Source organism: Lynx rufus, unplaced genomic scaffold, assembly GCF_022079265.1.
Source record: "Lynx rufus isolate CCGP_SWC_20201006 ecotype Redwood Valley unplaced genomic scaffold, mLynRuf1.p SCAF_1, whole genome shotgun sequence".
In the NCBI taxonomy this organism is placed as follows: Eukaryota; Metazoa; Chordata; class Mammalia; order Carnivora; family Felidae; genus Lynx; species Lynx rufus.
In genome coordinates, this window is record NW_025814823.1 from 176,578,295 (window position 1) to 176,592,576 (window position 14,282).

At 38.7% G+C, this 14,282-nt stretch overlaps 1 protein-coding gene across 1 annotated transcript in view; it reads right to left on the reverse strand.

Annotated features, from left to right (window-relative positions):
• The window catches only part of CREBRF (CREB3 regulatory factor), a 59,675-nt gene that overhangs the window by 27,924 nt on the left and 17,469 nt on the right, over positions 1-14,282 (reverse strand). Inside the window, exons 2-4 of the mRNA XM_047091055.1 lie at positions 10,589-10,791; positions 8,269-8,394; positions 5,502-6,588 (exon numbers count right to left, since the gene is read on the reverse strand). Of these exons, the coding sequence (XP_046947011.1) occupies positions 5,502-6,588; positions 8,269-8,394; positions 10,589-10,597 (1,222 nt within the window). The 5' untranslated portion in view covers positions 10,598-10,791. The remainder of the gene's footprint in view (positions 1-5,501; positions 6,589-8,268; positions 8,395-10,588; positions 10,792-14,282) is intronic.

The window sequence follows — 14,282 nt, forward strand, 5'->3', positions numbered from 1 at the left end:
GATTAAGAATTAATCAGAGGGGTGCATGGCTGGCTCAGTTGGTTAAGCATCCCACTCTTGATTTTGGCTCCGGTCATGGTCTCGCAGTTTTTACGTTTGAGCCCCACATTAGGGATTCGATCTTTCTCTCTCTCTCTACCCCTGCCCCAATTGCTCTCTCTTGCTCTCAAAATAAATAAATGAAGGATTAATCAGAAATATGGTCCATTTATATGACATTTTAGAAAAGGCAAAACTAGAAAGTGGCTTCCAGGCGTTGGGGGTGGAGGGAGGGGCTGACTATAAGGAACACAAGGGAAATTTGGGGGGGGGGTGATCAAACTCTTCTATATCCTGATGGTTACACAACCACCAGTACATACGCTTGTCAAAACTCAAAGAAGTATACACTTAAAGAAGGCTGAATTTTATGTATGACAATACATAAAATAAACACTGCAATAAACGTGACCTTTTAAAAAAGAATCAATTTGGAGACCAGAATGATTTCAGGGCAACAATCAAGAGAAGCTTCTGCAGCACTGCTAGCATTAACAGCATGAGAGTTGCACACGTGGTAGTTTAAAACAATATGGCAAGGGATGTGACAGTGAACTTCAGGTTCTTCTTAAGACATGATCCAGAAGTTGAGTCACACAATCATTCCTAGAAGTCTGATTTTTTTTTTTTTAATTTTTTTTTTCAACGTTTATTTATTTTTGGGACAGAGAGAGACAGAGCATGAACGGGGGGAGGGGTAGAGAGAGAGGGAGACACAGAATCGGAAACAGGCTCCAGGCTCTGAGCCATCAGCCCAGAGCCTGACGTGGGGCTCGAACTCCCGGACCGCGAGATCGTGACCTGGCTGAAGTCGGACGCTTAACCGACTGCGCCACCCAGGCGCCCCTAGAAGTCTGATTTTTAAAAACTGTGTTAGATACAAAAAGCAATGGCTTTAGTCTATTTATTTGTGCCACTGTTACACTGCAAATTAAAGGATTTTATCTTGTTCCAGTTATCAACCTAGTTTTGGAAAAGGCGCAAGGGCAATACTGTGCCACCAGAAATGGTGTTTTCACCAAGAAAAGCTTACTGGCTCGAACAAACTACCAGCCCACAGGTATTAACCTAGTATGGCTGGGAACACCTCAACACAGGCAGGTGGACCAACAAAAACACTCCCAACTTCCTACCAATGTCAAGAAATAGTGTTCCACAAAAAACTGAAACAAACGAACAAACAAGCCAAAACAGAAACAGACTCACAGATACAAGAAACATACCGTATACAAGATACAAAGAGGGACGGGATGGTGGGTGAAATACGTGAAGGGGATTATGATGTATATTTTTCCAGTTATAATAAAGTACAGCTTTAGGGATATAAAGTACAGCTTAGGGAATAATCAATAATACTATCATAACTGTATGTGACAGATGGTAACTAGACTTATTGTGGGGATCATTTTATAATGTGTATAAATGTTGAATCACTATATTATACACCTGAAACTAACATTGTATATCAACCATACTTTCATTAAAAATAAATAAATAAAATTAAAAAAAAAAAGTAAAAAAAAAAAACCCTTTGTATGGTGACAGACTTGACTTATGGAGATCTTTTTGTAATATATAAAAATAACGAATCACTACGATGCACACTTGAAACTAACAGGATACTGGATGTCAATTATACTTTAATAAAAAAATGAAAGAACTAGTGTTCCATATTGAAATCTACCCTAGCCCAAAGTAGAAAAGAAATTTTTTCCTATACAGCTTCCTCAGGCAAGCCATCCCTCTGGCAATTTATCTGATATTCTCCCCTACTTAGCAGTTCTCTTCAGGTGGCCTGGATTTCTGGCAAAACACTGTCTATCTCATTTAATGTACCTACACATTTCACTTACAGATATTTGAGACTTCTAAGAGCCTGGTAAAAAAAAAAGACATTTTTAACCCTATTTACACAAAGAAACAGGCTCATGGAGGCTTTAAGTGACTTGGCAGACCTGGAACTGGTGACCCAAGTCCCGTGACTCAAGGAGTCTAGCTCCTCTTGGTCTTCTCTCTTTTCCTATCTGTCTAGTTAAACGGTCTCAATGGATTTTTCTTCACATATATCCTGTGTCAAATTCAAAGAATGACGAAGATTTCAATTTCTTCGGTCCACTCAAATTAGTTACCAGTTTTATTTATTTATATACGGTCAGACTTTTCCAAAAAAACATTGAAGGGCCATCAATAACGTATTGACCTAACGTATTAACATTTTCTAGTAACATACACCACAAATTCACCATAACACACACACACACACACACACACACACACACACACACACACAGACAGTCATACATACACAATGGATTTCTTAAAGATGGCTACTTCGCAATACAGAGACCACCATGAGCAAGTCGAATGCAGAAAAATTATATTCCCAGATCATAGGTCTAGCATTTAAGGTAATTAAATATTTCTCAAAGTATGTTCTCAGAAACACTATTACCATAAGATAGGCCTTCATCCTCAAGTGAGTTCTGTGGCCAAATAAGTTTTAAGAAACCCTCATCCTGCATCTCTCTCTTGCCGAGTCACACTACACACAAGCAGATTAAAAGACTGAGAAATCGTAACAGTAAACAAACCCACTCAACTCTAAATTCCATGAAGATAAGAATCATGTCTCCCTTGTTCATCTCTAGATAGCCAATACCTAATACACACGGTGCCTGACACAAAAGTAGGCACTCAGAAATATTTTTCTTTTAACAAATCAAGTATTTGTTTAACGCAACACTTCCATGAAGCCTTTTTCCCTTTTCTTTTCATTTGCGGGATCACCATACTGATCTGACTCACTCCTTCCTGACATGATTATCAGATGGAAATCAAAAAGGCCACGTTTATTCTGTAAAATTCTAATCACACATCGTTGGTTAGTGCAGACTACCAGTAAAGTCAATCGTGAAAATGTTTAGGAGGGATTACAAAATAAACTTTCTTTCTGGGGGCCCAATTCTTATTATTACAACCATGTAATCCCAATGACCCCGAACAGTCACAGCCTGTCCACAGAATAGGCTCTATTAAAACTTGGGAGCAAAGCCAAAGTAGGGACTGGAACTCCATTTTACACCTTTCCTGGAGCTTTGTAGGCTCAGGCACTGTTGTAGCCAACTGCCAAGAAACAGCATCAAGGGAGCTAGTCATCACAAAAGGGCCTTTGTAACTGTCTGCTGCAAATTAAACCAATCGACCCACTCTAAAACTAGCACTCTGAAGAAACTACAACTATCCCCACTTTTCTGCTTCAAAGAATGTCTTCCTGCTTCTTACCAGTAACTCACTTTTGCATTCCTGAAGTCACTTGTTTAGCTCTTTCTTCCAAGAAAAAGGGAAATTTTCACTAGCAAATGTGAATAAAGCCCAAATAGTACCACAAAATTGTGTTGGTTATGTGGTTAAATCATGTCATTCATTACCATTTGTGAGAACTGTCCAAGTAATACTAACCAAAGAGGCTTTACTTCAAGTCAACTGGAAATGAGTGAATTAAATGCCATCCAAACATTTAGCATTGTTAAACAGAGCCAAGAGGAGAGTTTTACCCTGCTGAGTGCCAGCCAAAGCATTCCTGTTTCAAAGTAGTGTTGGTTAACACCAGCAAGCTCACAAATCAGGATAATTCTACAGGAGACAGGGCAAGAGAATGTGGCATGAGGGCAACACCAACTATAACACTGGTCCCCCCTCCCTATGAGAGTCAAAAGGCTGAGAAAATGGAAACGAGGGTCAACTCATCAAGTGATCTCTCTTCGCGGACCTACTCATCTCTCAACACATTTATCCAGGCAAAAACCACATTAAAAGATAAAGGGTGAATTTAAAGTGGACTTGAAAGTCAAAGAAAAGCAAAACTACAACCAGAAGTGAGACAGACAGTACAGTCCTTGGTGATGGTGGGATTGACTGACTCCCTCTGATTTATATTTTCCTTTAAGTACCCACTGGCAAAGGCATCTCTTTCCCCACGCTTTCCATTTCCCTTAGTTATTACTCATCTCTTTATCTCACTCTTCCCCTACCCTCCTACCCTGATCCTAAGTATGGAACTCAAAGCAATAGGCCTGATCTATAGACCTTGATGACCACTCATAAACAGCACTCTGGTTTTCCCATGGGAGGGAGCTACATAACTTACCACTAGCTACAAAGACAACTTTCCCTGAAACATCTCAGTGCAGATTTTTTTTAAAAAAAGATTAAAAAAATTTTTTTTAAGTAATCTCTACACCCAACCTGGGGCTCAAACTCACAACCCTGAGATCAAGAGTCACAGGCTCTACCAACTGGGCCAGCTAGGTGACCCTCAAAGCAGATTTCATTAATTTGTTGACAGGAAAGTTTTCCAGCTAAGTAGAAAAACAAGTGTTCTATCTAGACGACACAGAGTTCTAAAGCAAACCAAAAAAAGGCAAAAGCCCTTTTCCTCCACGTTAACTTTAAAGGATCCTTTCCTTACTTAAAACTCCACCCAAGTCAAACAACTGGGTTGTATCAAACACACACATCTAAGCATTTGTTACGATAGAAAGATTTCATTAAAGGTAAAGTAAGTCTTACGGCAATAATAGTGCTTCAAGGGCTACCATACAGCTACCGTGGCTTAAAAGCCTTTTTGAAAATTAAATATTAATGTTTATACTGCTAGAAATTCCAGCAATCATAACAAAAGGGCTCTCTCTGACAACTGATAAAGTTTAAAAACTAACTTCGTTTTTTTATGTACAAGTTATAGTATCAACATTATTTTTGAAGAAAATAACTTTTGCTTAAATTTGAAGATCTTCACTTCTTTGTGCAGTTTAAACTGTGTGCCACTTGGCAATACCATTTTCATAAATACTATACAAGCCAACAGTGGCAACAGCCTGAGTACATAAATGCTGAATGAAGGGAACCAGTTCCCACAGGTTTCTTTTCTTTCTCCCGTTTATTTATATGTGCTGTACATCAATAAAGCAGAGTAGCCTGCATACGCATTAAATTACAGCATGTATTTTTCTTAAATGGAAAAACACTGTGAATGAAAGATGGGGCAGACACAAAGAAAAAGCTCTTTTTTACATTATTGACTAAGGAGGCCTTACTGGTTACAAGCATAAGTAATACAAACCATCGTCACTTGGTTTACCATTGTGGGCCCTCCTAACTTGCCTCGACTGTAACAGAAGTCCATGTGTATAAATAGGAATATTTTTAAGTCAATCTATTCTTGGTATCTTTGCACAGCTGCTGCAGAGAGTAACAAAGTAGGTCCCTTAACATAAGATAAATTAAGAAGAAGCTCCTGAAGAGCAGCAGTGATTATTTCAGAACTGCTTGAATAGAAAAAAGCAATTCCATATCTGATCCAAGATAGTAAGTCATTTGATCCCCAAACTAAGACAAAGAAAATACCCGTATCTCAAGATAGCAGAAAGGTCATTCTGGTAAGCCTCCAAGCATTACCATACCTGGCTCAGAGAAAGTGTCACTAATATCATCATCTTTGTCATCTTCATAATCCTCTTCCTCCTCTTCCTCCTCCTCATTTTCAGAAAGTTCATGCTCACTCCCAAATCCTTCATCATGGTCCTCATCGTCAGCATCTTCCTCGTCTTCTTCATCTTCTTCAGGACTGCATTTGGTTGGCTGTTCACCCAAGTTGTCGGAGACAAAAAGGGAATAATTGTGCTCTTCTTTTTTCTGGGATGAATCTGAGACCAATGTGCTGGCAGAAAGGCTGCTACTCTCTCCTGCTACAATTGACCCAGGACCCTCCTGGGACAGGGGACTGAGTAATAGTTCCTGGGTTTCTTTGAAAGGCAAAGCTGGAGTGGCATGACCCTGAAGAGGCTCCAGCCCTTTTTTCTCTGGTCTTTTTGCTACTGCACCACAGTAGCAGGTGTTCTCCTTTGCTGCATCTGCGTGAATCTGGCTCAACAAGGGCCGGCTCTGCTGCACTGGGTTGATCTTTACCTTTGCCTTTTTTACATAGTCTTTACATTCAACATGAAAGTTCACCTTTTCATTATGATACATGTTGGTCTTCACCATGATCTGTGTGCTTGAAGTGGGTTTACTTGCTTTTTGGACACAGTCTGACAAAGGGACCTCAGCCTGAAGAGTCTTAGAAGAACACACAGGGGCAGCTGCTCTGCTTGAGATCTTTTTACTAGGGAATGAAGAGGGCAAAGGAGCTTGTTTGACACTGAAAAGTGAATCAGGGTAATAAAGGGAATCGGAAACAGACTGAGAGTCCTCACTATTAAGCTGGGCCAAAGTTGGAGTTTTACTTATGACCTCTTCGTCTTGGTAAGGACTAGAAAAGTCATCAAGACCCAAGTAATCCACTTCTTTTGTTCCCCAGATGTCACAGCTGGTTAGTTTGGTATACTTTGTTAAGTCTTCACAGTATGTATCCCACTGTTCCCAGTTTGAGGTTAAAGCACCCTCATTATCCAGGACATCTGTGAAAGACTCCAGATTTTCAATGTCTTTGCAGTCCTCCAAAGAAAGGAAGTTGTCTCTAGGATTCTGTTGATAGTTCATCTCTCTATCCTGAGAAAAGTTAAAAAAAAAAAAAAATCACACACCGCATTTTAGGAAAGAAACATTCACCTCCATCCTCACATCCATATATCAAATTGATAAATCAGTACTTGACCTCTGGTCTGTTCTATTTTACGATAAAGGCTATTTACAGGTCACTTTACCATTCCATACAATATCATTTCCCGGCGCAAGGGAAAAAAAAAGGGAAAATATGCCCCTTGGGAGGCTTAGGTATGATCTAAATATCAAGGGCTCTTGAACTTTACTATAAACACTCTTCCTGAAAAAGCTTTACATTTCCTGATCTTTGACTTAGGATTTGAGGAACTCCTTAGAAACGAGCTTCAATTACAAAGCAAATAATGAAGACCTTACCTTCATCACAGAAGGATCTGTCTTCTTAAATGAGAACTTAATATTGAGACAAAGAGCAAACCAAAGAAGAGTTGAAACTCAGCCACAGAAGGGTATGATTTTCAGTAAGACCTTGTTAACAACACCTGGGCATGGGGACTATATTACTTCTCACAAGTATGATACTCCTCATGAACAGACATAGGATTTTTAAAATAGGTCAGTGAGACTATGCAGTCATTAAAAAGAATGCAGTTAAGGTCTAATGTACTAACACAAAAGGCTGCTCACCATGAGTCTTTATGTTAAAAGGATTAAGTTACAGAAAACGGTATCTACGAATATGTCACCCAACTTAAAATACTCACATACTTATATATAAGCAGAAAAACTCTGTTAGGAGTACCTATCTTTGGGGAGGAAAGTTTGGAGGGTGGAGGTTCAGGAAGGAAACAAGGAAATTTTCACTTTTTGAGCGTGCTTTTGCTCTGTTTTGATTTTTCCATTTGTTTGGGGCTTTTCTTGTTTTGTTTTTGCTTTTATATGTGTGTCTTTGCGTGTTTTTATGGCTTTAATGAAATACAGCTTACAGACCACAAAATTCACCTATATCAAGTGTACAATTCAATGATTTGTAGTAAATTAGCCGGTTTGTGTACTCAGTTTTAGTTTTTCAGTTTTTATATACTTCCATGTTGCTTAAGTGGTATGTAATTGAAATTAAAAAAAAATTTTTTTTAGTACTCTTAGGTGTCTATTTACCTCGAGAATAAGTAATAAGTATACTGTTTGGAATTGCTATTTTTACCTCACATTCTTTGCATCAGATGCTTTGCTCAACGTTATCATTCCTAAATATCCCAGCTGAAGAGCCCGTTAGCAGTTAGGCATATCAAAAAAGCTTCCCATCCTCATCAACAAAAGCTGGACTTATCTAAAGGTAAACTCTCCTCTATTTTCTTTTATGTGTGTGCATGTGTGTATGTATAGAATTATTTTTTTATAATTATAATGCATATTTTAAAATTCTAGTATAATTAACATACAGTGTTATTTTAGTTTTAGGTATACAATAGAGTGATCCAACAATTCGATACACTACCCAGTGCTCCTCATGGTAATCCCCTTCACCTATTTCACCCATCCCCTCACCCACCTGCCTTCCTTTTACTCTTTTCAATTTTAGCCGTCTAAAATTACTAGACTGACAGTCACGAGAATCAAACTTGACATCCTTTCTCTTTTCAGGCATTTATAAATGAAAAAAAAAAAGATACCACAACGTTTTTACCCCAAATCAATTAAAGCAGAATCCAAGAAAGTGTTACTTACCAGTTCATACATGAAATCTGGATCTGAACTGTTTGCTAAGAGATCTGTGCTCATCAGAGTCTGTTCTGAAAAGGTGTGGCTTCGAAAGGCATCCCCAAAAGGCGGATCCATTCCGCTTACACTAGGCTACAACAGAGTGATTTTAATTTTAGACAAGTTAAAGACTACTCCAAGGCCAATTTATTACACATACACCCCACTCCCGTGCCTACTAACTTATTATTTTCAGAATTTTGTATATTTTCTACTTTTTAGTGCATTTAAGAGATTTAATTAGCATTAAATTGTGACCTTAAACTAGGAAAACAATGAAGATGCATTAAAAACAGAAAAAGGAATAGTGGCAACTGTTAATAATATCTAACTTCTAAAAACTGAAGTTTATTTAGCCACTAAAATCAGCCTACACTACTTAATGAGTACTTTTATTCAGCTATATGACATTTCTTCAAATCTATCTCTAACAACACTCCCTCTTCTAACTCCCCGAGTTAGAAGAGTAGAGAATTCTGGCATCTGTAGTGCAACAAGTGCATCCAGGAACGTGATGAAGATAGGAACAGCCAAATATCCAAAAATCCTACTGGTGAGACCAGACACTTGGGCATGAGCTCAGTAACCTTTATCCTGATACCCCACCCCCTCCTGCCAAAAAAAATCCTGATTCCAGAAAAGGGTACCATTCATTCTGTAATAAAATTAGGGGGAAAAAACTTGGCACCCAGAGTTGATGCTCCTTTTCTCCATCCCCCTTTTCCATTTCAACATCTATATAAATCACTCCAGAGTGAAGTCAGGACTCACACTCCAAAGTGGCCAAACAAGTGAATGGCCAAACTTTGAAATCTAACTTGGATGAAGGAAGAAGATGGGAAAGAATAAAAATTCTCTCTTTTTTGTCCTTCTGCAAGTTTTTGCTGAAACTTAAAAAAATTATATTAGCCAATTTGCTTGTATTTCTCTATTCATATAGCTTCTACCTACCACGGACTGGCCTTTTTACACACTCTCCTATCATGTTTTTTCTTCATTGGCACTTCCCAACCCATTCTTTTCTTTCTCTGATTTTTCCCAACCCTACCAGGCCACATGCTCAAAGTAAGTGTTTTATAGCTCTAAATTCAAGTATTCAGTAAAGAGCAAATGAAACTTTGAATGGGGAAGAACTCTAAACGAGTACAGCTAGTCTACTTGGCACAGAGATTGGGGTGGAGACAGGCCCCTGGTTTTAATATCAACCAGCAAATCCCCTTTCTTTGCCTCTGCTGCCTGCCTCTGAGCCTCTGGACAGTCCCACCAAGTTGCTTATTTTCTGTGTTCAAGGTGTAATTCTGCCTGGCCCCACATAAAGCCACCTAAGAGTCCCTGCCCTCTCATTATTTCTAGGCTTCTCCTTAGCACTGAACAAACAGAAAGAGGTAAGGGGGTAAGAACTAACCACTGGAGGGGGACAGGAAGAAGTATGGATGTGCAATGGGGATTAAAAGGGCTTCATGGGGCAGGGCACCTGGGTGGCTCAGTCGGTTAAGCTTCCAACTTCGGCTCAGGTCATGATCTCACGGTTTGTGAGTTCGAGCCCCACGTCAGGCTCAGTGCTGACAGCTCAGAGCCTGAAGCCTGCTTCAGATTCTGTGTCTCTGTCTCTCTCTGCCCCGCCCCCACTCACACTCTGTCTCTCTCTCACAAATAAATAAACATTAAAAAAAAAGGGGGGCTTCATTAGTTTTTTTCAGAAATTGCCTCAAACCAGAGCTAATCAATTCTAAGTAGTTACCATAATATAAATAGATATAATCATTCAGAAATGTTTTCTGGGAGGTGTATGTATACACACACACACACACACACACACACACACACACGGGAACATAAGTGTGTGTATGAAAGAGAGAAAGGTTGAAATATCTCACCATTTCCTCTTAACTACTTTTCAATTCAGTAGGCATACATGCAAAGAAACAAATGGGAAACAGGAAGTAGACACGGAGATGGAAGTGGGCTTTTTGTGGCAGACTGATATTTTCAGGGGAGTTGGGTTAGCCTCCATAAAGCCAGCAGACCTGTCCCCCTTCTAACCAGCTTTTCATTCACCATGTTTCCCATGTCAAGCTCATTACATTTCAAAGTGGTAGCAAAGGAGGAAATAGAAGCAATGGAAGGAAGGACATGTATTCAAAACTAGCTGAGGTGGTAAGTAAAACGTCTTAAAGAGAGTGTTTGTCAAGTTGTGTTAAGATTCAGAGAACTTACAGAATCAATGGTATGGACTTTTCTGCAGTGGGAAAATATAAAACTTTGTACCTACTCTGTTGTAATTTACCTGAGGCATTTCCAAGCCCAGATCCTGTGAGTCCGATGGCAAACTTTTCTTTTTCCTCGTTTGTAAATTCCTTTCCAGCTTTACTTTTAATTTCAAGATCAAAGACGATTTCCACAATAAATGCCAGGTTTTCCCAGAATGCCTTCAATTTCAATGCTTGGATCACTGCTTTTTTTTTTTTTTTAAAGTAATTCTGTGTGAATCTGTCAAACAACAACACAAAGTAACTTTACTGAGTGCCATTAAAAACAAGTTGACCTTTCAAAAATGACATTAACAAAGAACATTTTAAAGGAGTAAGTCTTAGGGTTGCAATTTCAAGAATTTGGTCATTTCTTGGTAGTAACTTTCCTGAAACTCACCATCCCTCTATTTGTTTCTAAAACAGGGTAAGTCAATAACCAACTGGCAACATTAAAAAAAAAAAAACCACCTTGACAAAATTAACTGAGGCCTACCTTTTCCTGTGATTTGAAAGATACCTAATGTTAAATAAAGTTCCCATTCACTTTATGTTCTGTATGAGAAACGATAATGTCTCAACATTTAATTCCATCTGTTGTGTAATTATTACTGTGAAACCGATCTACATTTTATATCTCTTATAAATCTACAAGAGTAACGAATAAATAAAGTCAACAACGGAATTTAACATCATCCTCTGCATTAAATAAAATCACATTCATAACAGCATATGCAACATTATTCTTTGAGTTATAAGTGAAAGCTGTCCTTGAAATGAGAATTATTCCAGTAAGTTTTTTATAACTTATTTAACAACATGTTTATCCTGGGGGGAAACAGGGATTAAGGATTACTCTGCAGAGGGGTTTCAAGGGTTAAATTAAATAATGATTGCAAATCACCTTGCACAGTGTCTTGACTATGGTGGATTAATTCCCTTTTTCCTTCTCTGTGAAGGCCTTAATTATACCCACTTCATCAATTTTTTCTGTCAGTGGTTCTCAAAGCATGATCCTAAGACCAGCACAGCATCAGCATCAATTTAGAGATGTGTTAACGAGTGCAAAATTTTGGGCTTCAACCCAGAGCAGCTAAAGCAGAAACTCTGGGAGTGTTTCTTCCAGTTATGTCTTTAACCCTCTAGGCAATTCTGATTCTCCCTAAAATTTGAGAACCACAGCTCTACACTCAACTCTTTGCTCTCATTTCTGCCTAGTTGCAGTATCGTTTCTTGGATTGATGTAAAGAGCCAATTTAAGCTGAGCTGCTCCATAGTTAACACATCTGGACTAGAGGATTAGAATAGTACATTATATCAATTTCAAAGGCCTCTGCTGAACAAATAAGAGACTGTCAACAAGGGATTCAACAATTGGTCCACTTTTTAGATTAATAAATTGACAACCATTTGTATTTCCTGGATCTTTGCTGGGCTCTCCCCTCTGGTGGGCTCTCATTCTTACGCTACTGTTCTAGCCTAGAAAACACCATCGAGTGCCCAGACTGGGCCTAGAAACAGAATTAACATCTCAATAATTATGCATCTCAATCCAACGCTACAGTCTAACCAGATTATTCCCTGCTCCTGCCAAAGGCCAGTTCTAGTCCAGCTTCTCCTAATGCAGCCTTCCTTCTGCCTTGGTCCTACTACTGATACATAATCTCAGTCCAAATTCTTCCCTTGATTCCTGTGAGAAACAGGGTCAAGTTGCCTTTTCTAGACCTATTACTTTAGATTCCAAAAAGGAGTATGATTCAAATGATGCATTCAACAAACTGGGTTAGTATGGACCTGGGAGACAAGTTTGATACTCTAAAACCTTAAGTTTACCCTTACTAAGCAACAGGGCTAAAGAACTCAAGAAAAACTAAGTTCTATTCAACAAATACTTACTGACGTCTATCAAGGACACCAGCTACCAACAACTTGGTTTATCAGGGAAACACTGGACCAAAAAAGGGCCAAGTTCTAGTCGCAGCTCTCACTTGCAAACTATACAACACTGAGTAGGTCAATCTTTCTAAGCCTCATGTTTCTCATTTCTAGAAAGAAAACACTACTACTAAAAATACTAGTTTCCTGGCCACTGAATTCTCCGAGCCACAAAACCATGTACAGATACAAATACAGGTATATCCCACTTTTTGAAATTCATGTTATGCCACCTCACTTTTACAAAAGACCTACATCAGTACCAGTTTTTGCTAACTGAAAGAAATCCAGAGCAAACTTTTGTTTTTATGAAAAAAGGTGAAAATAGTGTTAAGCATTTGTTGGGCCCTTATAGAGGCAGTGGCACACCACAAGCAGAACAGCGAGAGCAGCCTCACCAGCTCCTTCCCTGGGAACCACATTCAGCATCTCAGCATCAAGCTGCCACAGCTCGAACAGTGTCTGTGAGCATCTGTGCTTTATCTACATTTATTTTGCGCATGTGTTAGCAAGAGTATCCTAAGGTTATCAGGAAACCCTAGGAGAGGTTACTTTTCGGGTCTGGGAATGATCAAAATTTTTCCTCATAATTAATGATAATTGCTTCTCCACCCTATGACATTTCAGCTTACGAAAGGTTTCAGAAGAGCGTTATAGTTTTGCATAGCAGGAGAAACCTTTTTTTATTTAAAATTTTATTTAAACACTGGACATCAAAACTAGGCTGTCAATGCAATTAGCAAAAAGACCACTTGTTTGGAGCACTTGACAGGAGACCTGGATTCCAGTTTTGATCCCATAATTAAAACTAAACAGTCTTATGACTTTGAACAAGTTATTTAAATTTATGACTGAGCACCCAGACCGAGGAATTACAATTATTCTCCTTTAACTATGTAACAGGAATGCTATGAGACTTGAATGAGATATTAAGTTAGGATGTATTAATAAAATAAATCTGAAAGGTGATTATTATCAACAGGTATCTTTTGCCAATGCTTTCTTTTGTTGCACAGTAGTCCATCTCAGAAGCTCAACATTTGTGATAGTTATTGGCAGCAAGGCTGAATGTTTTAAGGACACCAATTCCCAAAGAGAGGGTATCCACCATGTAAAGAGTTGAGCACGCACTCCTGGAGTAAAGGTCCTTAGGTGCTTCTCCCAGTCTCTCGGGTAGCAGCAAACAGGATGGGTGAAGAGCCAATTGTACCCCAAGCAGCAGAACCTCTTTTCAGTAATAAACTCTCTCAGTCTCTAAAACTAATGATCCAAGGTCACAATCAATTATCTTCATTCCCAAGGTTTTCCAAATGCTTCATACCATTCCAAATATTTATTGTGAAACAACTACAAACAACAAAATTCCCCACCGAAAAGTGGAAGGGAAAAAAAAGAATAAAGATTTCTACACCAATTACCATTGCACAGAATCTTCTGTAACGATATACTGCTCCCAAATCATCTTCTATACTGGGGAGCCATATACAGAGGGTACATTAATGTTTAGATGAGCAAGTAACAAGAGGAAAAGTGTAACAATGGGCTTTTCAGGAGGCCTTCATACTTCTCAAGAATACCCACTATTTTACTCAAAGCTTTGATATTAAAGTTATGTACTTTAAAAGCAATTAATTTCTCAACGTGTGACCTGAGGAGTATTTGTTCCAAATGATGTTGAATAGTTACTCAACAAAAGGGTTATGAGGTTTGGAAAACACAACATTAAATAAAACTGTTAATACTACCTTTACGTAGGACTTCTTGCGAACTTTAAGGTGCTAGGTGCTAATGTGCATT